The sequence below is a fragment of the Apus apus genome, chromosome 1 (genome assembly GCF_020740795.1).
Source record: "Apus apus isolate bApuApu2 chromosome 1, bApuApu2.pri.cur, whole genome shotgun sequence".
Taxonomy (NCBI): domain Eukaryota; kingdom Metazoa; phylum Chordata; class Aves; order Apodiformes; family Apodidae; genus Apus; species Apus apus.
The window spans coordinates 122,431,293-122,456,802 of record NC_067282.1 but is presented as its reverse complement, the minus strand read 5'-3'; the positions used below and the strand labels follow the sequence as shown (position 1 = coordinate 122,456,802).

The 25,510-nt window shown below is 43.2% G+C and overlaps 1 protein-coding gene across 4 annotated transcripts in view; it reads left to right on the top strand.

Annotated features, from left to right (window-relative positions):
* Positions 1–25,510, top strand: part of GABRA5 (gamma-aminobutyric acid type A receptor subunit alpha5) — a 57,568-nt gene that overhangs the window by 7,129 nt on the left and 24,929 nt on the right. For all 4 annotated transcript variants that reach the window (XM_051608624.1, XM_051608620.1, XM_051608621.1 and 1 more), the window contains exons 3-6: positions 3,033–3,154; positions 4,354–4,421; positions 4,535–4,755; positions 20,793–20,875. In XM_051608624.1, coding sequence (XP_051464584.1) covers positions 3,033–3,154; positions 4,354–4,421; positions 4,535–4,755; positions 20,793–20,875 — 494 coding nt within the window. The remainder of the gene's footprint in view (positions 1–3,032; positions 3,155–4,353; positions 4,422–4,534; positions 4,756–20,792; positions 20,876–25,510) is intronic.

Sequence of the window (25,510 nt, the reverse complement as noted above, 5' to 3'; positions counted from 1 at the left end):
ATCTGTCAGTTAGCTTTGCTTGTGGAGATATTCAAGTATTTCAGTATTTGAGGTGTGTGTATGATGCTTGTGAAAGATGTACATGGCTGAGATAGAAAGGAGCAGCATCAATTATTCTTGTTAGAGTCAGAGGAGCAGTTATGAGAAGTAAGTATATTTTTGTCCCATCCCCACAAAAATAGTTCAGTGGAAATCTTCCCTCTGAGTTCAGTTGGCTTTGAATTCAGCCATAAGCACTAAAAATAACAAGCTTTTTCAAGAGCAGAGAAACTAGTGAAGCTTTGAATCCTGTGCCCCCAGCACCATACCTTTGCAATAACCCTGGCTCCGCATTTGGCATCCCTTGTTCTCATCTCCCATTGCAACACCTACATTTTACCTCTGCAACCCTTTTCTCCCAAGATCTTTCCTAAGCACCCTGCAACTGTCCTCTATCTCTCTTAATTAGCAGAGGGAAGGTGGGCTGGTTTTGCTGAGGCTGTTTGTGAGCTCCATGTGTGCTCGCTGGCCCAGTCAGCGAACCAGAGGCAAGAGATGACTGCTGACCTCATATTTTTACTTAATGAGGCACTAATTTAGATAGCTCTCCCCTTGTCTAGTCCCTGCTTCTCATGAGACTTGTAAGAATGAAATGAAGTTTGATCTCTCTGCTTCTTTGTCAGATGCACTGGAAAATGAAAATGGGTTCCTACACTGATACAGTGAAGCAGGCAGACAGCATGATTCATATCTCTTTCTTACGCAAAGAAGAAGCTGAAGTAAAGGAGAAAAAATCTAAATTGTGTTCTGAGATTTTCCAATGCGTTAGTTCTGGTTGCTGCAGAGAAAGAAACTTTTTAACTTCTGTCTCCTGTTTGCATCTGTTAGGCTGCTGCTTGTAAATATTCGTCTTTACACAGTGAAACCCTTTGGTTACAATTGACAAAAAAACACTCTTTGGCCTTGAACAGTCTGACCTGCAAGGATGTCTAATGTTCCTGTAATCAGTTTGCATCTGCTGGATTAACTGTCTTTAATGATAGTCAAACATGTCTGCAATGTTTTCTGCCTCAGTTACTGGCTAGAAGTTGTGGTCACAGCATAGAAAACAGAATTGATTTGGTCCTTTGACCACAGAGAGATGGGACAGCCTGAAAAATGGATGAGATTTGGGGCTGTACCTCTGCCTGCTGTGAAGGAGAGCTCCTTGATGGCCTTGGGCTTTCCAGTATTGAGCTTGTTGAGGGTCTCAGCAGTGCTGAAGGCACTCATGCCATGAGGAGCTTCCTCAGTCAGCCATTTGCAGGTGCTTCGGTGTTCCTGGGAATTGGAGCTGTGCTCTCACCACCTGGCCTCACTGCCCTTTGCTGAGAGGCTTTGTCATCCTTTCCTTGTCCAGCAGAAGCACAGAAGCTGTAAAAGGAACAGGCGTGGGACTAGGGGGGCCTATGTCTTTCAGGGGCTACGGGGCCACCAGCAGCTCATCGTGAGCCAGGTCTGGTGTCACTGAAACTTCCAGACCCATTATAGGGGTGGTAGCAAGGTCCCATTAGTGTAAACCTTGCACAGATAAAACCAGATTGAGGTTCCTCATCTGTCTTCATATAAATCCTGTTCTGTTAGGTAAGCCCAACACAAATGGAAGAGGCATTCTGCAAGGCAAACTCTTCAGAGGGATGCTTTGAGGTTGTTTGTTTATTGACTCGTGTATTTCCCTGAGAACTGGAAGTAAATAAACATGGATTCTCTTTTTTTAAATTATTTTTTTCCCTCTGGGTGATTTGCTTACATAGGTTCAGGTTGTGTGAGTGTGTTTCTGGTCTGCTGGCAGAGTGCACAAGGTAAGGTATGGTTCCCAGTGGGGCAGTGTGTCCTGTTGCAGCTGGAACATTTGTTGGTGATTTCAGCAGTGACTGAAACTTGAATAAGCACTGAGCTTGAGCAGACTTACTGTTTTAGGAGATGATGCTCATGGCTTGCTGCAGGTGAAGCACGCTTATAGATAAACTTATGTGTCTGTTCTTTAGGTAAGCAAAGGCATTAGTAGGCAGGGGATTCTCCTGAACATTTTTAAAAGAAAATTAAATGGACTTAAAAATGCAAGTTAGAGTGGTGCTGTGAATGGAGATTCAGCTTCCTAGGTCTCAGCAATGGATGCCTGAGCAGACAAGTTTAAAGTAAAAAAATGAGTGATGTTTTTGTGGGCTGAAGGGACCATATCTGAAATACTTAAGTACAGAGAAACAGAGTTCAGAATAAAAACAAATACAGCCCAAAAGATACGGAATAAGGCCCATTAAACGTTGTTATTTGCATACTACAAGGGAGGACTATTTTATGCAAAAGAGAGAGGAGGAATGAGGAACTGTTTTCTGTACTGCAGTATGTTTTTTCAGATACCCCAGTCATCAGGGGTGGGATTTTTGAATGCAGTTGGAGTTTGTTATCCTCAAATGAGGTTAGAATTCATCCTTTGTTCTGGCAATAAATTACATAAACTGTGGAAATTAGAAGCTGTTTGGCATGTAAGAATTAAAGGGTACCTTTAGGCAGACTTGCAGCAGTGTCCCCAGGCAAACCCATGCTGCTCATGCAGCTCCCCTGCCAGCTGGTGCAGTTCCCAAAGATGGGAGAGCTAACTTGGAGACAAACCAGAAATGGCTTTTTCTGGCCCCATGAACTGACCTTGCTCCCAGTAGGGGTTGGAGACATGCCAGTGCCAGGGACGTGGTGGGGCTGAGGTGGGGCAGGGCAGAGCAGAGCGTAGGGATCTCCCTGCATCAGTAGGGTCCATGGGCTGCCACATCCCATGCTCCAGCACAACAGGGCTGTCCCTCTGCGACACGGGTCCTTCTTTGAGTCCTCCTCCAAGAAGAGCTATTTTATGATTGCTTATAGCAGTGGTGAAGTTGTTGCAGCTCCCTGTGCTGCTTAACTGGACCTTCAGGAGGGGGTGAGAAGCTCAGGGGCTCTGTCACAAAGCTCCCTTGAGCCTGAAGCCCCTTGAGGCTGGCATGGCTTTTGATGTGTTTCTTTCTGTTTGCATAAAATAGCTTCTCGCAGACGCCAACAGCATCAGGAAAAGAGGATGCCAATGATAACATCACTATATTCACCAGGATCTTGGATGGTCTGCTGGACGGCTACGACAATCGACTGCGCCCAGGACTGGGAGGTAGGATAATTCATTTGGTGTGGCCAGTCCCCCATTAGGCAGGACCATTGTCTACGTGATGGACTCTCCAACAGGTGCCTCCACTCGGGCCTTGATGAGGCAGTTGTGTTTGATTAGCTAAACAAAGCCCAGAAAGTACATTTGTCTCCTGGCAAAAAGGGCAGAATACAAAGGTCACTGAAAGTCCTCTTCTTTCAGTCCCTGAGGTCATCTGAGGTTGGGTTAGGAGAGCAAGTGTGATGCTTTTTTCTTTTTTTCCTGTAATTGAATACAGTTTGGGTTTCTTTTCTTTATGATGCTGCCTAAGCTAAGTGAGACAGGATGCTAGCAGGTGGCTGCAAGGTTTCCTCACTGGTCAGCATGTATAAAATTATGCTGGTGACAAAAATCTCAGTTAAAAACAGATCCCCAAACCATCCAGTTTTAGACAGCTACAGCAAATCTGTATTGCTATGTCATTTTGATAACCTCTACAGCAGCTATTTTAGAATCATAGCATGTGAATAGTTGCTTGCCATCCTAACCTTGTTGAGCCCTCCTTCAGCTCTGTATCCTCCAGATTTCTCTCATCTTCTACCCATGTGTAAACCATCTGTTATGTTTCTTCCTGGCCCTTTTTAAATCTGACTACCCCCCTCCCCTTCCTCTTGTGAGACCAACACATTGCTTTCATCCCTTTCTCTCCTTCTCCTCTCACTTTACACAGAGATGCTTGAAAATAGGGCTCGATGCTCATATCTTATGTAACAAACTTCTGAAATTTCTGCCCTTAAATTAAATTAGTCCTGGGTTTGAAAAGATGCCAGAAGGCCTTAGGGTCTCGAGGGTAGCATTAATTTCACCTAACTTTGGACATCTCTAATATAGTTATCTGAAGTTGGGCAGATCAGCCAAGCCAGCAGAGGGCAATAGGTCCTTCCAAGATACACTTAATCGCATCTTCTAGTGTGTATTGAAACCTGTCTGTCAGGGGAATCACATCTTCAAAAGGCCTGTTGCTTTCCACTGATAATAAGCAAAGAGCCTGGCTCCCAGAGGTTGACATCTGCCTTTGATCAGGGACTAAATTCCTCCTTAACGTCTTAATTTCAGACTTTTGTGGATTTTTGAATTATTCAGACATTGTTAATAGAGAAATGCATCAGAAGCACATGTTTGCAGTGAAGCAATTGCTAATGCAGAGCCTGTATTTATTACAGAGAGAATCACTCAGGTGAAAACAGACATCTATGTTACCAGTTTTGGTCCTGTCTCAGACACAGAAATGGTAAGTTTGAGCACGCGGCTCTCAACTCCATTGTATGTACTTTGCTGAAGTACTTTTTGGAGCCATCACTTCTATTCAGAGCCTGCAATACCTTGCCTGTTTCTTTGTGCCAGGAATACACAATTGACGTGTTTTTCCGACAAAGCTGGAAAGATGAAAGGCTGCGATTCAAAGGCCCTATGCAACGCCTGCCTCTTAACAACCTGCTCGCCAGCAAGATTTGGACCCCAGACACTTTTTTCCACAATGGCAAGAAATCTATTGCTCACAACATGACCACCCCAAACAAACTGCTGCGCCTGGAGGATGATGGCACTCTGCTCTATACCATGAGGTAATAACTGGCATCAGTTTCTTCTGATGCTGACTCCCAACTAGCTCTGCAAATACTTGTGGGGAGCACCACTTCCCCCTCTCCTAGTAGAGCCAGGCAACCAATCCCTCACACATATTTATGTAAATATCAAGAAAAATGGAAATCATAATCACTGCCTACAAGTACCAATTAATTTGCAGCTTCTGAATACTGCTAGTGCTTAAATATTTCCTTTGATTAAATGGAAGGCATACTCTCAACAGATTTGATGATTCAGTCCAGCTTTTTTATGAAGATCTGTTATCTCTCACTGTTTGCATTTGCAGCTGCATGCTGATTGCAGGAGAGCTGTCTCCAAGGCCAGAAACTGAGATCTTGTTCTGGGGCAGTCCATCTGGAACCCTTGGAGATTTTATTTTTATTTCACTAATAGTGCTGAAAGACAAATGATCATAGGAATAAATGAAATAAGCTAGCAGCACTGTGAAGCTGCATTAGCAAGTACTTTGCTGAAAACAAAGCTGGCACATAATATTGGCAGAAAATCCAATTGGTGGCTCAGATCTTCAGGGTCGTGCACCTCATCTGATTAGAGGATGCTGTCAAGTTTCATCATTGCATAACCCAGATATAATATTGATGATGGTAGAGCATTGTCTGAAATTCTTCTCAGGACAAATCCCATGCTGATGTACGGCAATTTGCTCATTAAATGTAATTAGCCTATAGTAATTAAGACTGCTGTCTATCTTCAACAAGGTTTTTTTTCTCCAAGAGCATAGTTACATGGACAACACTTGAAAAAAAAGATGAAAGGAAAAACCTACCTAGCAACAAAATGTTATTCTGAGCTTTTCACATACGAGCCTGGAGTTATGTCTGAGACCCAGCGTGAGCTGAGCTCCCACTGGTACCTTGTCCTGCTGTGGGGCTCTGCCCCACAGAGCTGAAAACCACCCAGTGCAGCATCTGGGGTGGGTGAGCCATGAGAGCGCTCCCGGAGCATAGTGGTTAAGGCTTGTTTGGACTCAAGGGGATTACACTTTCATATGCGGGCACCAGGAGCTTCCCAGGTTTAAGTTCCTATTTTCCTGACGTATTTTATCTATGTATTTATTTATTTTGGCCCTAGCCTTCAATCCCTTCTTCTGAAAGGAAAAGATACTTAGGAGAAGCAAGGTAACCTTACGGAAGTCTTTATAGTTGTAACTGCTCTAGTGCCAAAAAGACTTCAACGTGATAGAGGTTGTGTTTAAAAGAAGGAAAGTATCTTCTGGTCTTCTCTTCTGCTAAGTGTATTGCTGTTCTTAATAGCCCCAAGTTTGTGGTCTCCACAATAATAAGCTCCTGAAACAACGTGAGGATATGCATACATGCTTAAATGAATAAAAGTCAGCATAAGTGTCAGAGAAACCTGTATTTCACAAAATTACTGGTAATGTTGGCCTTGAAACAGTCTCACTGCCTCTAGAACTACACTAGTACAACTCCAGAGACTGCAGCAGAGGCAGTTCATAATTATCTGTATAAATTACCTGTGTAAGTAAAGTCCAGACCAGGCTAGCAGTCAGCCTGGGGCAAAGCACTACGCGGTGTGGCGGGTTGGCAGCTGGAATGCTGTTGCTGGGCAGGCAGTGCTGAAGGGATGCAGTGAAGCACTGATTCATGAGGCAATCAGCTGAACTATCCGAGATAGCAGAGCTGAACTCCTTGCCAAATCTGAGCTGCTCTGGGAAGGTACCTCTCTGGCAGGTATTGTCACGTTAGGTGTCACAAGCTATAGGTATAATGAGGAAAAGACAGTGCCCTGCTCAGCATGTGCATCTGGAGGAAAACTTGGGTTTCACACAGCCTTTCTCATCGTCCCACTCAGTCCCTTTTACCCTGGTTTTCATGGGAGGAAAGCTCTTTGGGATTGATGTTTTTTAGGCTACAGAAAGACACAGAATGCTTTTGTAACCTAAAAAAACCATGCAGCATAACTTTTTTTTTTTTTTGGTAGAGTATTGTATGTGGGTGTGCATGTGTGTGGAAATAAATTCCACCATGGTGAATGTGATAAGAAATGGAGCGCAAAGCTTTTTAAATAGCTTGCCTTCCAATACTGCAAGTAATAACCTTAAAAATAAAAGAATGTCCATGCTATTCTCTCTAAACACAAGTCAGGAGACTGCTTTTGTCACAGAAATGGAGCTGTGCTACTTTAAGGACAGCAGTTTTTCATGATGGGCATTTCAGCAGCATGAGTGATGCTTTGCCATGGCTTGAGGATTCAGTCCCAACCTGTGCAGAGGTGGCTGGGACATGCAGCCAGCCCCTTCAGCTGCTTTTGCATGTCCCAACGAAGGTAATAGCTCAGCAGTGCTACCTAGCATGGCTTTCTGTGAGAAGAAAGGCAGCATTGGGCTTTTTGAGGTGAGAGCTGCTTGTCTCAGAGGTGGTGGTTGAAGGTCCTGGGTGTTAGATGGGGCTTGAGCCCCATCTCCTGTAGCTCTCATTGGGCTTAGTCAGTGCTCAGGCTTTGGGGATGTGGAGACAACCCTCTGTTAGTTTTGCATTTCCCTCATTTCCAAGGAGGAATTGTGAGCTTCCCAGACTGTACGTAGGAGTAATCTGTGCAGGGAGGATTGGACCCTCTGTCATTGACAGAGATGCCTGAATTGCTTTCACAACCTTGCATCTGGCTGCCTGAATGAAGAGGAGGGAAGCAGCCAAGCCAATGCTGACCTTCCATCTTATTTGATTTCCAAATATACAGAGTATGATCAGCTGAGCAAACTTCCAGCTTTAGCACTTGTCAGTATATACATTTTCATGATACATATGTTTACTTCTAAAGAAAAATGTGTTCTTGGCATATTTCATTTGATGATGTGTTGTCTAGGCCAGAAGTTGATGGGATATACGTTGCTAGGAAAATCTGATAAGCAGGCCTCTATATACATCCAGTAATAAAATCTTTCTGCATTAATGTAGGAGCACAACATGCTCCTGTACTTGCAGACAAATTTCATAGGAAGCAGCGTTCTCTGCAGGGAACGACTTAATAATTCTGGTTGTTTTTCATTTGGTAGGCCCTAATTGTTTTGTTTTGCTAATGTGGTTTACAAATGATGCACTGTTGAATCGAATGTTGCAAATTCTGTTTCTGCCGCTAGAGGGAGGCACTGCCTGTATCTCCTGCTTTTAAATGAGTTTGTTTTGGGTTTTTTTTAGTAAGAGCAATGTGGTAAAAAAGCACTTGCAAATCTGCTTCTTATTTCACTAATCTGTATATAAAATAGCTTTGTGAATGGTGGCAATATTTAGATACTTTCCCTTTCCAAACTTTGAAGGTATTTAGTTTATCTTTTCTGAGCAATAGAAGAAGAAAGCATAAAATGCCATGAAACTATTCTGAAAAAATGGGGGCAGTGACTCATTCAAGCAACCTTTTCAGGCTAAGAAGAGAACCAACATGTCTCAGTGAGCTGCATTTTTTCACTCAATGGGAATTGGCTACAAACACAGAAGCTCTGATAAACTTTGCCGTAGAATGCCAGGAAAAAAGCTGCAAAGAAGCCAGAAATTGTGTGAAGTAGAGCATGCTCACTATATCTAAGCTTTTGGACCATACATTAGCTTTTTGCCAGCAGCCCATAAGCATTTTAAAATTATTTTCTACCAGCTTGTAGATACTGAAAAATCTTTCTGTGTCCTCACAAGGGCTAGATTCCTTAGAACCCCATTCTCACGGTCATTTTTAAAGAATCCCAAACCCCTTTTGCTACCACTAGAACTGCCAGGCATCTGATGTAATTTGAGATTTTAAATGTGACATGGTCTTATATCTGAAGAGTGTACAAACAGATTTTTCCCGTGGCATTATGACGACTGAGGGATTGCCAGAGAGTGGTTTTGGTTAAATCTGTCGCCATAATCTGCAAATGTATGATTTATCAGCTGGAGACTGCAGACATTTGTTAGTATAGTGTTAAGAATCTCCAAAATTTTGAGTACAGCCCTGAAATGCAGTTATCTTTACCGCTCCTGAAAGACCTTTGAAATTCAGCAGTGTGTGGGCTGGTTTTCCGCTTGATGGCAGCATAACCTCACTGCTTGCTGTTCTGCAGCGACTATGCAGGCTTGTCTGTGCTGAAAATACTGTTTCTTACATTAACGCTGAGCATTAAAACTGTATGTGCAAGTGTACACGTGTCCTGGGTGCATGTTAGCACAAAGTCTGGCCTTCTGTGAAGCACTTGATTAGCACGCTAACCAGTTATGCTGTAGAGCTGCTGATTATAAAACCAGCTGACTGCCTGATACGGGGCTGCTTTCAAGACTTCCATTGGGAAAGCCAGGTTATGTTTGCATGGGTTTTTTTAAGAGGAAATTATGCTATGAAAAATGTGTGGGTTCTCAGCACTGACTTTGCCAGAAGGCGGCCTTTCCCAGATGCAGGTTGGCTTGTGTGGCCCTGAGCAGGGAGTAACCAGCCAACCTATGCTTTAAAATCAACTTTTTTCAGTCAGTCGTCTAGATGGGAACATTTCTGTTCAATTTCAATATGTTGTTCTATTTCAAAGGGAAGGTTTCATTTATGCATCCATTTATATTTCCAGAAAGGGATCTGTCAATGCTTTTGGGCATTGTATAAACATAACAGAACTAATTAGGAGCTATCAAGCCATACAACTGTATACTTCCTTTCCCTGTGTTAGACTTGCTGCCTTTTCTTTCATATTCGAGCCTCAAACTGACTGAAGCTGGAAGAAAAAACCAATTTCTTCACATGGGGCTGAGTCTTGCAGAGGAATGAATAAGTGCCGTGGTGGCAAAGACTCTCAGCTGCTTTTCATCCATGCAGATTTTGACAGAGTGAAAGAAAATAGTGAAAGGCCCTTCCCTGAGGATAGCAGCAGGATTCTTGTTTCAACACCAAGCCTCTCAGTACCCGTCTCTCTGCTTTGATTGCACGTTGCCCCATTTCTCAAAAGTTATCCTTCAAGGAACCAAGATTTGTTGTTTTGAAAAATCCATGGCTGGAGTTACCCACCGGGAGCAAAAGGCATCAGAGGAGGCTGTGGTGTAATACATTCAAAACGAGCAATTATGGCCTGCCCAAATATAGTCCCTGTGTAGACTGCATGACAATAGCTTATTCTGCTGGTAATAAAAGTGGGCAGAGCCCTGCAGAGATCTCCATCACAGAGATGGAAATTCACACGGCAAGGGCAGAATTGATTAAAAGACAAAACCCAAACCAGAACCAGCCATCCTTAGATGAGAGAGATGCTTGCCTGGAATTTGAGGGGTTACAAAAGGTCCATCTTTAGTTCCAGGTCTGTGCTGAGCACAGACCACAACTTCATAAGAATGAACCAGCAAAGACAACCTGATGTCCCTAAGGGTTCATGGAGGGCGCAGGGTGATTGAACAGAAACCAGAGGGCCCTGAGGGGTGCAACCTGAGCACCCCCAGGAAAGCACAGCTGCATTGGCAACTCTCTCTTCACCCAAATCTGCAGACAGGTCCCAGCTTCTGCTGCTGGTGGGCTTCAGAAGTACTTGGTAGATGCTGAAGAATTGTTACGGCTACGCTATCTTTGTTTATTATCTGGGGAGGATAACATTAAAGTGAATTCCCTAGTCATTTCTCTTAGACCGAAATTAAAATCTTCATCCACCTAATCAGAAATACAGTCCCCTGAAGTACATTTATATTTGAGCTGAAAGATCAGAGCTGCAAATAAGTAATCTAGAATACACTGTGGTGGAGTGCAATAGGCAGGACAGGTGGCATTCACCTCAGCTGATTTTAGTTATCTGTAATGTTGGTGGCTGCAGCTGAGCCTCTTGGCTCAGAATTGCTTCTAGTGCAGGGGAGAAATGTTCTTAAGGAGTTCAGTGTCTACATTACTTCAGCTGTCTAGTTTAGTATGAAAGATGTCTTTTTCTCTCCACTCACACTTATGGGAGTTCCTGTTTTTTTTTCACTGTGGAAGAAAAGGAGCACAGGGTAACAGCTGTTACTGTTGATGTCTGTGTTTTGTTATGAGTCCCATCCTACTTACTTATTTCTACTGGTGTTTTCTACCCCCATACTTATGTAGTCTGGAGATGGGTAGTGTGCCAGCCACCTTAAGCAATGGACTGTTCTGGCCAGCAGCTGGTTCTGTAGCTGTATTTTGAAGGACTTGCACATTTTCCTTTCCATGAGACATAAAGCTCAAGGTTGCGCATGCATAGCACATGTGAGTGCACTTCAGTTGGGTTCAGTTCTCCACTTTTGTCTAGGTGGGTGTAGGAGGGAATATAGTGCACCTTAGGAGAAGCTCAAGAAACCCCAATAAATTGGAATCTGCCTGTGCTTGTTTAGATGAAAGAAAGAGCCTACACAATGTTGGTAAGGAAAGGGCTGTCTAGCAAGGGATTCCAGAGGCCAGGTAGCTGTTGGTGGGTGCTACGTACCTATGGCTGAGTCAAGAGTGGAGGATCAGGAAGATGCATTGAGGGCCTAGGTGAGATGGGATTTTGCAAGGGAATTGAGGTAGAAGGGTTTTGAGGAGCAGGATATTTGGTACTGATGATTGTCACTCAGGAATGACCTGATATAGATATCTGAAGCAGTCAGAAAGTAAAAGCATGAGTGTGAGGAATAAAGGGCTTAGGAAGGCTGGAGAGCTTCTCGAGGCTGCTTCAGAAAAGAAATCACCAGGAGCCTGATCTAAGATGCTTCGGAAACGTCTGATCCAATAAACATACCACGGTGGAGTTAGAAGTTAATCCTGGATTGTGTTATACCAGTTACCCTGTAGGAAGTTTTTTGCCTTCTCTGAACGTTTCATCTAATCAAAATACGAACATATATATAGCTGAGTAAAGTCGTGCAGTGGGCATGGACAGCAACAGCTGTCAGCCTGGAGAAGAGAAGGCTGGCTCTGTGGAGACCTTATAGTGGCCTTCCAGTACCTGAAGGGGTCTACAAGAAATCTGGGGAGGGACTTTTTGCAAGATCATATAGTGGTAGGACAAGGGGTAATGGCTTTAAACTGGAAGAGGGTAGATTTTGATTAGACATTAAAAATAAGTTTTTCACTCTGAGGTGATGAGACACTGGAACAGGTTGTCCAAAGAAGCTGTGGCTGCCCCCTCCCTGGAAGTGTTCAAGGCCAGGTTGGATGGGGTTTTGAGCAACCTGGTCTAGTGGGAGGTGTCCCTACCCATGGGAGGGAGGTTGGAACTAGGTATTACTCTAACATCCTTTCCAACCTAAACCATTCTATGATTCTGTGATTCCATTCCTTTCTTCTTGACTTCTTCAGCCCTTCTACAGGAAAAGTGTTTTGGTGTGATGGTGCAGATGAAAAAATGCCTTGTCATTTAATGAGTAGTCCTCTGTGCCTGCTTCTAGTCTTTAGTCTACTCTGTTCTATAGGAGCCTTAAGACACTGCCTTTGGATAACTCAGTTTCTAAGATATCCTATTACATTAGCTTATCTTATATTGATGTTCAGCCTGACTTATTCAATTTCCCACTGTAAAATTAAAATTTTCTGAAACCACATACACAAATTTGTGTCTTACAATCATATTATGTCATGCAAGAAATTCCAAAGTGTTATTTCCATCTAGTTGCTCTAAATTATGAAGCAGGTCTTTTTCACTAGGCTCTGGCTAAAATCCTGAGGTTGTGTCCATTATATGCACTATAACCAGTAGAAAACCCTAGGAAGAATTTCTGCAAGCAAGGCTGGCCTTCCCTGTGCATACTCCTCTCAGGGGTTTGAGCCAGGAAACTTCGGGACCAGAAGGGATGATAAAACCCTGGATTATTTTAATGTCTCAGTCAGACTACATAAGGTTGTCTCATTGCTCCACAGTCATCTTTTCAGTGGCTCATGCACTCAGATGCCTTGTCCATGTAAAAAAAAAAACAAACCCACAACAGAAAAAAACCCCCAAAAACTATGTTTTGACTTGGAGGTTCAGCTAAAATATAAGGAAAAATGGCAAAACCTCCTTAGTCAAAATAATAAATACCTACTATGTTTTCGCTGTTATCTTTGCATCCTAAAAACTTCAGCAGCAATTAAGCCACTATCTCTAGGTTTGCTCAGTCCAGTGTTAGAATACAGTAGAATACTTATCTCTCCTGTTCTACCTGCTTTTGCTTTCCTATCTCTTCTGAAGGTGTCACTGAGGTATAGACACAGCTTCAACCCTGTTTGTGTGCAAGGACACAGAGGGCATGCCCTGGGGGAAATTGTGCCCCACTGGTCTCGGTAGGAGCAGGAAGCTCCCATCCAGCTGCCTAACTGCGTCTGTGTCTTGGTGTGCTGGTTTGGTTTGGCGGGATCTTTGGTAGCGAGGGAAGGGCCCCAGGGGTGGCTCCGGTGAGAAGCTGAGAAGCTGCCCCTGCTCCAAACCCAGCCAAGAAGCCATTAGAGGGACAAGAGATGCACCTCTGCCATTAACATACGAAAGAGCTGAGATAACACCTGAGCAGAGAATGACTTAAGGGAGAAGAGCTGAGCTGGAGAGGCAGAGGTGGCTGGTGAGGAAGAAGGGGAAGAAGGTGCCCAAGCAGAAGTTCCCCTGCAGCCCATGGCGAGATGGCAGCTGTCCCCCTGCACTCATGGAGGAACGTGGTGGAACATTCCCTGAAGGTGCCAGGAGGGGGGAACTTGGCCACTGGACTTGGATGTTGTGGCCAGAGGATTTGCTGCCAGTGGACTCTGATTGCCCAGCTGTGGAAGACCCCGGGGCCAGGGGAGGTGGCTGTTCCCGAAGCAGCCCCTGACTCTGTGGGAAGCCCAGGCTGGAGCAGCTCCGGACCTCGTGGGAAGGACTCATGAAGGAGAGGTTGGTGGAGGACTCTCTGCCATGGGAGGGACCCCGTGGGGAAGCAGGGCAGGACTGTGAGGAATCCTTCTTCCTGAGGAGGAAGGAGCAGCAGGAACCACCAGCCTGTGAAGTGACTCTAAACCCCATCCCCTGTCCCCCTGTGCCGCTGGGGGGAAGGAGGGAGAGAAACTGGGAACAAAGGGATTTGGGCCCGGGAAGAAGGGAGGGGTGGGGTAACATATGCAAGCCCTGCTCTGTGTCCTGGGTGTGTTTGATCAGTGTGAAATTACATTATTATTTTTCCCCAAGTTGAGTCTGTTTTGCCTTGGACCTTAATCGGTGAAGAACCCTCCTTGTCCTTTGTCTTGATCCAGGTCTTTTTCCTCCCTATCCCAGAGTGTGTGTGGGGGGGTTAAGTGAGCAGCCTTGTGGCTGGTTCTTTGTTGTTGTGTTGGGCCCAAACCACAACACCTGGGGAGATTTGGGTGGAAAGAAGGAGCCAAATACATAGTTGAACATGGTTTAGTATGGGGGACCGTCAAATGTCACTCAGATTTGGACCTTCCTTCTCTCAGGTTGACTATAGCAAGCAGGTGCTTAAACCTGCAGCAGGTGCTAGTGCTGGTGGTGGTATAAATAGGAAACAGATGGTTAATTGAGGTCTGTTTAATGACCACTTATGGTGTAAAACAGCTGAGGGATCAGAGGGTACTTTGTCTGGAGCAGCAAGCACCTACAGCCTGCCCATTTTTCTGGGAGTTCGTGGCTGTATTGTTCAGGAGCTGTAGCATTTCTGAGGTAAGGCATAAAAACCAGACGATAATGTCCTGCTTGAATGGCTAAACAACCTCCTCCGCGTATCAACAGGGGTACATAAAATTGGCATGTGTATGTGTTTCCCTGTGAAAGAGAATATCGTCAAATTGTTTGATGCATGTCCCCTTCACTCAGAGGCGTGGAGAAGCATTGAAGTCACACAAAAGGCAGGAGATGTTGATGCCTGGTGATCTGGGAGGAAGACGTAGAAATGTGAAGTGAATAATAAGAGGTTGGGGTTAAATGCAAGTTGCTGAAAGGAAACTGGTGAGGTATTTTGGGAGCTCTAGATTGTTAGTCTGAACTGTGGAAAACAACCAAGGATCTCAGCTCTCTATTTAGGGTAGCCAGATTATAATTCTTCCTATGTACCCTCCCATGTCTTTGCATCCCAGTCTAGATGTGAGAGCCCTAACAGGCTGGTACTGCCTATCTGGTACCCCTTGTGCCTTGTTACTTTCTAAATCCAGCTCTTTTTTTCTCTGTAAAAAATACTGCGTGCAGTTTTGTGCCTGTCCACACAAATACAAAAGTTGTGTGAACTGGGAGGAGGGAGCAGGGAGGCTGTGCAGCCAGGTAACCCTCATCCAAGGGAGAATATATGCCATACTGACAGGCAGAAATGGAGGAAGAATAGCCCCTTTGGCCAGTCAGAAAACCTGCAGCAAGCAAATTGTCTAACAGGTGGTATCAAATGGAGGATGGGTTCACTGTGCTGTGTCCATCATAGTTCTTATCCTCCATTGCTGAGGGCGCCTGCAGGAGCTTCCTTTGCTCCCTTCTCCCTCATGTACTTGGGTTTTCTTCCACTGAAAGGGAGGGTGGATGAGCCTCTGAATGGGTGGCATTGCTGTTGCTGGCTGGTTCTGCCAGTAGCTGGGGCTGGTCTCTCTTGAGAGCAAAAAAGAAGCTCAGAGCTCTGTCTTACACAGCACTTCAGGGATAGTTGTATTAATGGCAGTTAGCACATAGTTGAACATGCGACCCAAGACCCGTGCTGAGGAAATCATAGTCAAAATGTGCAGCATGTGCAGACTCAGGGCAATATGTGGCATGGCATAATGAATTGTGACCTGGTTGAGATGTTGTTTCCCATTTTGCCTGCATGAACAACTGCATCAGCTTCTCAGCATTGCTAGTACTAGTTAGATTTTTGGTTTTTAGTTCAACAGTTTGGTAAAAATAAGAAGCTACTGCAGAGGAGAGATTTGAAGGCCTTCCTCATGGGGTTTCAAGGGCAGGTCATTATGTGTAAGAGACCAGCAAGGAGAGAAAGCTTGGAGAGGTTTTTTAATGAAACTATAAAATAGATGGGTGTGATGTTGTGCTATAGCATTTATAGCTGCATAGCCATATTGGTCTAAAGTTTCTTTAGGAAAGTAAGGTAGGCAGATCACCTCAAGAAGGAGTTTGGCTGCCAAAAGGCTTCGGTTTTTTACTGCACCAATTGGTCTGATAAGAAACAGAGTTTCTTCCAGCAAGTTTTACCTTGCTTTATGGACTTCCATTGAGGGAAACCACAGAAACAGCAGGGGGGCACTGGAACCCCTTTAAAACAAGCATTTGCAGGACAGAGTGCCTTGGGCTCCCCTTAAAGCACGCTTGCTGCAGGTGACTGGCTCCCAAACATCTGCTTTTAGTTCCTTGCCATGTCCTTGAATTCAACATCCTTGATTCTAACACCTCCTTCTCCCCCCACCTGTTAAAATGCAGCAGCCTCTGGAAAGCATTGTCTTACTTAATTCTCCAGTGGAAATTGTTGAAGGTGACTTTTCTGGAGTGAGGAACTCTTGCTGCTTGCATTGTGCTTTTCTTAGATGGGTATTCACTTACGTGTCTATAATTTGTGGAAACAGAACATCAGTAATCACTTTATGTTCTATGTAAAGGCTATACCTAACAAAGCTTTGATTAAACTTTCATGTTCAATTATGGATGATAATTTGTAGACTTAACTTTTTTTTCAGATACTTAAGGTATGCTATAGCATTGTGGTGGTTGATTAACATTTGGATAGCAGTTTAAGTGTTTGGAGCATTATGAAAGTGCAATTTTGTTGTTAATATTAGAGCAGCAGCTGTAACCAGGGTTTGTTACATATTTTAGGAGAATACTGGCCCCATTGAAGTCAGGGAGAATTTTGCCATTAACTTCAATAAAATCAGAGTTTCATCCTCCCGTTGTAAAGGACCTTTAACAACCACTTATAATCTTGTTAAAACCTCTGTTTGAGTGAGATTAATCCCATAGGGCTTTTATTAAGCAAGAATGATGGTGGAGGAGGGAAGCTTTTAAATGCTTCTGCTGGAAAGAACTGCAGTTTGAGACTGTCTCTAGCTCAGATAACTACTGCAGCAAGCACAGCAAGATCATTCTGGAGTGACCATATTAAAAGGATTGGCAAAGGCTGTTTGTTATATGCACGCCAAAACCTCCTTTCTCTCCATAAATGCAAACTGGGAGTAATTTGGTTATAATCAGCTGTGTCAACTAGGGTATGCAAAGGGTACCTAAGCTTTAACACAGTATTAAAAGCTAAAGTGTGCAAATATCACCCCAGGTGGGTTTGAAACACCCAGGTGGTGTTTGAAAGAGCAGACCCAGATACCAATGTCTTTGTGACTCCTGCAGCTATGATGTGAATATGTAGTTTGTACTCTGCACCTGGAAGCAAATCTGTGTGCAGTGACCCATGCTTCCAGCCCCCTGACTGTAAGAGATGGCTGCTGTGCTGCCTTTGTTTTTTTCTGTGTGTGCAATAGAAAATCCAGTCTCTTTGAACCAGGAGTCAGTTTAGTGACTCTGTTTTCACTCTGTCCTCACACACTAATGAGAAACAGCTACTCTTTGTCACAGTGAGCTCTGCAGTAATTGAGGGTGGTGAGATTTACATGGTGTATCAGAACCCACAGCCAAGTTTCCTGTTGTGTTGCCCACTGTAAGACACTCCACAAGCCTCAGGTAATGCACACTTTGTAATAAGTAGCTAGGAGAGTGTTCACTAAGCATTTTAAATATATGTAAGAGGCTCGGCTACATGCTTTTCAAGAATAGCATGTAAGAAATAGGTATAGGCAGTTCGTTTGTTCAGGGTGGCCAGACTAAGGGTGGCCCCAGGGTGGAGGCAGGGGGAAACTGAAGAAGCATGTAGATACAATTTATAACAAGCAAAAGGAACTTTTTCATCCCAAGAACTCATCCTAATGAAAAGAAAGGCTGAATCCAAACAGTTGCTAAACTCAGTTCTCTTTACCAGTAGGCTAGACCCAGAGGACTGCAGCAGGCACCATCCTTTTAAGGGATGTGCTGCCTTTTGCTGGATGAGGGATTCAGAGAGGGCACAGGAGCAGCCCTGGCACCACCAGGGTCTTTGCAGCTTCTGAGACAGGTAGTGGCAGCCAAGTGTCCTCCAGCTTTTTGTGCTACTTTTTCATTTAAGACAGGCAAAAATAATTTCTAGAGGGACTCAGTTAAATTTCACTAGGTCACAGTCACTGTGCACCTCATCTTCACTTCTCCACAGTTGAGGAATATCTACAGCCTTCCTCATTACACACAAAGGTTATTTCCAGAGATGCAACTGATAGGACAATTAGGTGAAACAGAAGGTTTTATTCACAATTCTGCATTAAATTGTCCTTCAGTTTCTTATTCCATAGCTGCTGCCTTGGTAGGATGGATATAGAGATCCTTCCTTTGATGTTTGCAAAATACAAGTATATGTATTAAAATGTTGTCAAACTGCAGCCTTTGAAACAACATACTTGAACTGTTGTTAGAGACAGGAGATGGACTGCAGTAAAACACACTGGCTTTCTTATGGCACTTTGAGCAAGGTTCCTGAATTTATCAAGAAGATTACATTTGAAATACTAGGTACAGAAAATATAATTATGTGTGGGAGAGACGGTAGCCTTTCTTTCAAGTACACATTAGAGTGATTTTTATGAAAAGGATGAAAGTTCTGGGCAGGATAGTACTAGAACCAGCTTGTTTAATTCATCCCTGTAGCACTCACAGTGACTGTGGCTTTGCTGGTTTTGGTGCCCAAGGGTAGCCCCTACTGCAGTCAACTCCATATTTTGGTGATTTTGAAATTTCTTTTACAAAAATAAAAGTTCAAGAACAGTTTTGCCTAAGGGCAGGTATTTCAGTCCTCACTAATTTGTTTTCTGTATTGTGAACTTCCTGCCTGTTCTCAACAAATGATCTCTGTTCTGAGCTGGATTTTTTTTTTTCCTTCTGCTTCGTACTGTGTATTGTCTTTATATTTTCTATTAGTCTTTAGGATTTGCCTTTTTCCCCTCTCTGTTTCCCAGCTCATCCTCATTATATGAACTCAAGCCATTGAATCTGTTGCATTTCTCTGTGCTTATTTTGCCATTTCCAGCTATTGGTAAAGCTCCAGAATTTCTGTGTGTTGGCAGAGAGTGGAGCTGTTTCCCCCAATTTATTGTCCATGTAGCTGGAGTGCCCCAGCAAGGCATCATTATGTTGTATTGAATAGGACTGGCTGAATGCTGTGCCATCTGTACACGTACAGATTTTTACTCTTTATGATCCTTTGGACAGAAGATCATGTAGCAAGAATACTCACTTTGGTGTGATCATAGGAGGTGGTAAGTGTATATAGATGGGGAGTATGGCTGCGTGTGCCTGTTGTGGTAGGAAAGGGTACTTTTGCATTCTGGTAGTAGAGTGTTATGGATTTCTTTGCAGATATTTGCCCCTCTGGGCAGCAGTTTGGTAAGGAACCAGGCTGCCCTCCAGCAGAGCCCTGCATCACCCCGGCACTGGGCAGTCTGTGAAGCTGTGGGTATCTCTGGTCTGTTGCCTCTGAGGCAGAATAGCAGGGTGAGATGAGGAAGCCTTGAGGGTATTCATAAAGTAAAATGGGATTTGCATCCTCACTATCCTGAGCAAACCATATATATTATGCAAGTATCAAAATGGATTCTGATTGTGGTATCTCTCCCTCAACTCTGCTCTCATGAGAGCCTGGAGTGCTGTGTCCAGTTCTGGAACCCCCAACATAAGAAGGACATTGAGCTGTTGGATTGCCTCCAGAGGAGGGCCACAGAGATGATCAGAGGGTTGGAGCACCTCTTCTGTGAAGACAGGCTGAGAGATTTGGGGTTGTTCAGCCTGGAAAGAGAAGGCTCTTGGGGAGACCTCATAGTGGCCTTTCCAGTATCTGAAGGGGCTACAGGAAAGCTGGGGAGGAGCTTTTTACAAGGGTTGGTATTGAGAGGACAAGGGGTAATGGTTTCAAACTGAAAGAGGCTATTTTTAGATTAGATTTTGGGAAGAAATTCTTTCCTGTGAGAGTGGTGAGACACTGAAAAAGGTTGCCCAGGGAAGTTGTGGAAGCCCCATCCGTGGAGGTGTTAAAGACCGGGTTGGATGGGGCCCTGAGCAATCTGGTCTAGTGGGAGGTGTCCCTGCCTATGGGAGTGAAGTTGGAACCAGATGTTACTCTAAGGTCCCTTCCAACCTAAGCCATTCTATGATTTATGTGCTGCGTGCACCTAGAAAGGTAAGCTTTGGCTCCCTTGGTGTATTTTATATCACTGTAACTAATACTGCCCTGCTCTGAAATTTACCTCCTATTTTAATTTGTGTTCAGCTAAATCTGCCAGTCATGCAGAACGTCCATGGGATGTGTCTATTTTTTTCCCAAGAGTTTTTCCTTCGCTACCCCTATGTCCACTATGGCTCAAGAATTTCTGGCAGGACAGTCCAGGATAGAATTGCTTCCCCAGGCAATATGCTGGGGAAAATGACCCTGTTGTTTTTTCCTGACAAGGTGCCCATGTAATTCACAGTATGTGAAACTGAAATGGTCTGCCTGGATACCATGTGATTTCCACAGAAACTAACTGTAGTGCTATATAAAGTAGTATATATATGTCATTGACTTAATATAGAGCTGTATATATCATTATATGTATTTATAGAATATACTTTTAAAATAAATAAATATTTTTGTATACTTAAATAGTTACATCTATATATAAAGTAAGTGCTGCTTTATGTCTGTACCAGTGCTATACTCAGGAGTCAAATTCCTAGTCCTGTTGCAGTATCTACAGCAAGTAGGTAAGTATAAGGTTTCTGGCAGAAGCTCCAGCAAAGAACTTCCTTCCCATGCTAGTAAGAAAGAGTGATCTTGCTGGGACAGGTTACATAAATAAAATCATTTAGCCTATCTCAGCATTACTAGATAAGGCCTGTGGCATTCACACAACAGTGGTCCACCTGGCTTCTCTTCAGTTTAACAGGGGGTTGCTGTGATTTCAGCAGGAGTAAGGAGCCTTTATGAAAAGCTTGCTTGTGTCAGCACTCATCAGAATGCCTAAAGGGAAGGCACCAGAAAAAAAACTAATGTGTTTTCTTTTTACTCTCCCACAGATTGACCATCTCTGCTGAGTGTCCAATGCAGCTTGAAGATTTCCCCATGGATGCACATGCTTGCCCATTAAAATTTGGAAGCTGTAAGTTCTCTTCTGAAATAAGAACTGGAAAAATCCATTGTTACCTGGCTTTTCATGTTCAGCCACATCTTGTAGAAATCGTTCACCTTTCCTAGCCCCTCTCCCCTTTTAACATTGCTCATTAGCACCCCCAGTCTGCCACCCCTGCCACTATCCTGCTCCTCATTTTCCATGAGTGTGCTTTATCTGGCACTGCTGCTTTTCAGCTCAGCTGATGGGTGATATGTCTTATTTATCCACATCAAGTGTAACAGCCACTATTAGGTGGAGCAGTAGGTACAGACAGCTAAGTTCATAACTTGGTTTTACATTTGTAGAAAAATGGAGCTTTCATTGGACAGTATCAGCTTGATGTGCTCTTGTGGTATTTATGTGACTCAGACTGCAGTGCAATATCTCTACACTGCACATTTTAAAAGAGATCTAGGATATTAAAAGAGGAAATATCTTTCCATTTGGCTTTAATATATCTAGTCCTGTATCTTGTTACATGATGTTCCATACACGTGTATATATGCACACATTATTCTAAACAAGCTGAATGATAATTTTTCCTCAATTCCAAGCCTGTAATCCACCCCACTGCTGCCTTGCTAGAAGATTACTTTAAAAATAACCTCAGGGGATCAAATAGTTATATTTAAATACAAAGCTCCTAATTAAAGTACAGATGAGACTACTACAATAGACATTTTCTTATTTCAGTAATCAAATCAGAGGTTCCAGGTGCAATCAGTGTCTCTAAAGACACTTAAAAATTACCAGGCAAGGCACTTTGCTAGTCCCCAAAGCCACCTAAGTTCAGCATTTTCCAATGTTTTTTTCAGTCATATCAATTTAGAGTCACTAATCCTAGCAAGATTAAGTTTTGCTTCTCGTCTGACTTAGCCCTGGTTTAATCCTGCCTAGGCATTGTCTTCTAGTGATCATACTAAGAAATAAAAACAGTATTTACATTTACGATTACCAAATCACCAAACTTGAGATGAACCTGATTTCACTGCCTTCTTCCAATAGAGATAGACCCAGTTTCATCTAAATAGCCACCAATATTTTCCAAGGTCACTGCAGGTTCAGCTGTGTCCATTTACTTCAACAACATTACAGCAAAGCCAATCTGACTTTACACTCAACTTAAAAAATGCCATGCAAACCATCCATTTCATTCCAAACTTAGAAATGGGAAACTACCTCTCAGGAAAGTATCATTATTTCTATACAGAGTTAAACAAAAGCTACTGCAAAGAATTACAATGAAGAAGAAAAATAAGTTGTTCTTCCTGGTATTACATAGTCTTTACTGATGGAAAAAGCTGAAGTCATACCTGTTGATCTCTAGTGCAGACTGTGGAACTGGGATGTTCTCATCCCTGGAATGCCTCATCCCTGGAAGTGTTCAAGGCCAGGTTGGATGGGGCACTGAGCAACCTGGTCTAGTGGGAGGTGTCCCTGCCCATGCAGAGGGGTTGGAACTAGATGATCTTTAAGGTCCCTTCTAACCCAAACCATTCTGTGATTCTATGATATGTTGGATAGTTTTATGAAATCTTGAAAATTATACAATATAAAACTAAAGATACAAGTTTAAATGAAGAGCCTGATGCAGAAGAGATCTGAAGCTCAACCTTAAATGGATGCTTCAGTGAGTTAGTAGATTAGGTGCTGTAAGGTGCAGGTTCCAACTTTCCGTATAGTAAGACACACACAAAAACCCCAAACATGCAAGTGCAGAAGATAACATTACTATAAAAGCTACAAACTTTTAGAAGGAGTACAGTCTTCAATAGTGTTGACAAAAATCCAGCAGTTTGTCTGAATGCAATTTTATGTTCTGCTTGGGCCAAATGTGTTACACATTAATCAGCTGTTAGGACACAGGTAGTTTTAACCCAGGGAAAAGCCAACATTTATAAGAGATATTTTAAGCATGTGAAGACTGAATATGCTTTTAGTCCATGCTCTTTGTCACACTCAGTATACAATCTTAGAGTATGTTTTGTAAGTTACTACAAGGCTAAGCTCTTCCATGGTGTATAGACATGAAGCCATTTGGCCTGTGCTAGTCCACACCAGTAGCCTCTGCAGTAAGTGAATATATAGGGGCAAGCTATAGACAATGTTTCAGCCTTGGCAATATCTGTGTTACTGATCTGACAGCTCATTAATAATTTATTATTATTTAATATGCAGATGTTTGCACAAGTAGCAGCCTGTAAGTCAGGGTTTCTTGAATTAGCCCAGATGTATTTTAGGAAAATAAAATATTTATTCCCTGTTTACAGCAATATGGATTTGCATTAAGTCATCTTTAAGCTTTTGCAGCAGGACAAAGCCTACAGGAGTATTTATACACGAGCACATGCCCTTTTTGCTTTAGCCTTCATCTCTGTCTTTCCCCAAAGGGTTTCTTTTTAACAGTCTGCGTACCAAGAAGGACTTTGAAAAGCCTCAAGGAATAGCATCAAAGTAAATGTTAAACACATTATCAATAGAGCAGGGAGGGTGGAGAGGGGACGAGTGCTGACAGGTCAGAGAGACAGGTGGAGAGAGCAGGGCAGTGAAACCAACCAGCCAGCTCAGGGGCAGACTGGCAGCAGGAAGTATGCCAGGAAGCGACCATCACAGGCAAGAGCAGTTTATTTTTCTGGCTGCAGGAGCGTTCACTGCACTTGGTATAATTTAGCAAGAAAAAGGGAAAAAAGCCCTGATGTTTTCCTCCAATATTGAAGAGAAGGAATGTTAATCTTGCTCACAGAAATGAAGGGAAATGTTGAATTCTTATGTCCCATTTGGCTGGTTTCTTGCTATGTTAGAACTGTGGGAGGTTTTACGGGCTTATGCGGCGTTATACATATAGCAACAGAATATTTTTTAGAAATAACTAAAAGCAAGGTCAGATACGGGAAAAGGGGTATAAATTTACATGCACACACCACCAGCCTAGATACCTGCCAAGCATTTAAAATGCCATCTACAGAAACAGTACTTCTTAGTGCCCTATGTCACAACATGAAAACCTATGCTGGTGAGAAGGCTGAAGTTCAAGGATGGCATCTGCTGAACTGAACAGAGCAGGCTTTAGTTGTCCTACTCTTAACATATAATGCCTCAGTGCTCAGAGATGGCAAGATCAGGTGGATCTGCTCCACGAGGTTCTCTCTCTCCAGGCTTGCATCCCTGCTAGTGATAAGGCCACCTACAGAAATTACCCTGCAGAAATCTCATGTAGAGGTACAAGGGAGCTGGAGATGGTGCAATAGGCTCCACTCACTTTGAATGGGGTGCCCGGTGGGGATGGCCGTGGCAGCCTGTGCATTACCTCGTGGTAGCATGGGAAGGATGTTGGTTTCTTCCACAGCCAAGCTTCAAATAAGCTTCCCATTGCAGTTCTGGCGCTGACCTGAACTCTTAATAAATTTGCTGATTAAACAGCATCTGATGAAATGTTCTAATGCCAGCCACAGTTTGGCTAGCAACATCTTAGCCTAAGAAATTCCTCCTTTCCCCCAAGCTATTTCCAGTGTTGGGAAGAGGAATTAGGTAAGACAGCAAGAACATTAAAACTAGGAAACTTAAATGTTACACCTTTTCCATTGATAGGCCTTAAAAATACAACAGAAGTATTGTTTGGTACATTTTCCAGGGACCCACATGTCACCAGATAGGTAAGTATCATTATCTCTAGGGCAGCTGAGGCAGAGAACTTAATTGACTTTCCATAAGGTCAGACAGCAAATCAATGTCAGAAGAAGGATTAGACTCAACTTCTTTGGTTGAAGAGACAGATGTCTAATCCACTAGACTGTGAAGACCTCTGCCCAGACAACTGACTTAACTCCTAAATCTCATTTTACTCATGCATTAATTGTATCAGTTTTACCTAGCTCACAGGATTGCCCTGAAGATGAATTAGTTAATTGCTTTTAGTGAATGTTAACCAATGCTTTGACAATGAGGAGTCTATTTATGGCAACTGTCTCTTGAAGGCATAGTCTTAGTATGCATAGTTATCATATCTTGTATTGTGGAACAGATAAATGCATGAATCTGCTGCCCACTAGTCCCTTGGCTGTGAAAAAAACCTCCTATTTTTAGAGTAAGTGGAGAGTCTAATGAATATTCTGAAAACAATGAGTTCCCCTAGCTCATGAGCAGGGGAAAACTGGGCCTGGTGTTTATTGCTGATTAATTTAATTTGGCTATGAGGATGGTGAAGGTTGATCACTGTCAGCCCAAAAAGGAGCTTCCCAGCTGCTTGTGAGAAAACAGCACTAGGTACAAGTTGTAGCATATGAAGAAGGTAGTTGGCACAGTTTCTGTACATCTTCCTTTTTGACAGCTGAAACTCAGGCACAATGCCTGCTGTGGTCTTTGATAAAAGATTTATCTATGGGGTATTTCTGTGGCAGGAGGCAGGCTCAAATTATTTTCCTCTAAGGTTGCTGGTGAAGTCAGATCAATGAGGAGACAATAACTTCACTATTATCCCAAGGTTTTATTGCAAAACTTAATATTAAGGCACTCACTGTTCACAAACTGTCCGTGCACCTGCAGCCACTGTGGAATTTCTCCAGAAAAAGTATTTTAAGAAAATTGCCCTGACGGTGATGTTTTCCTGTAATGCTGAGAATTAGC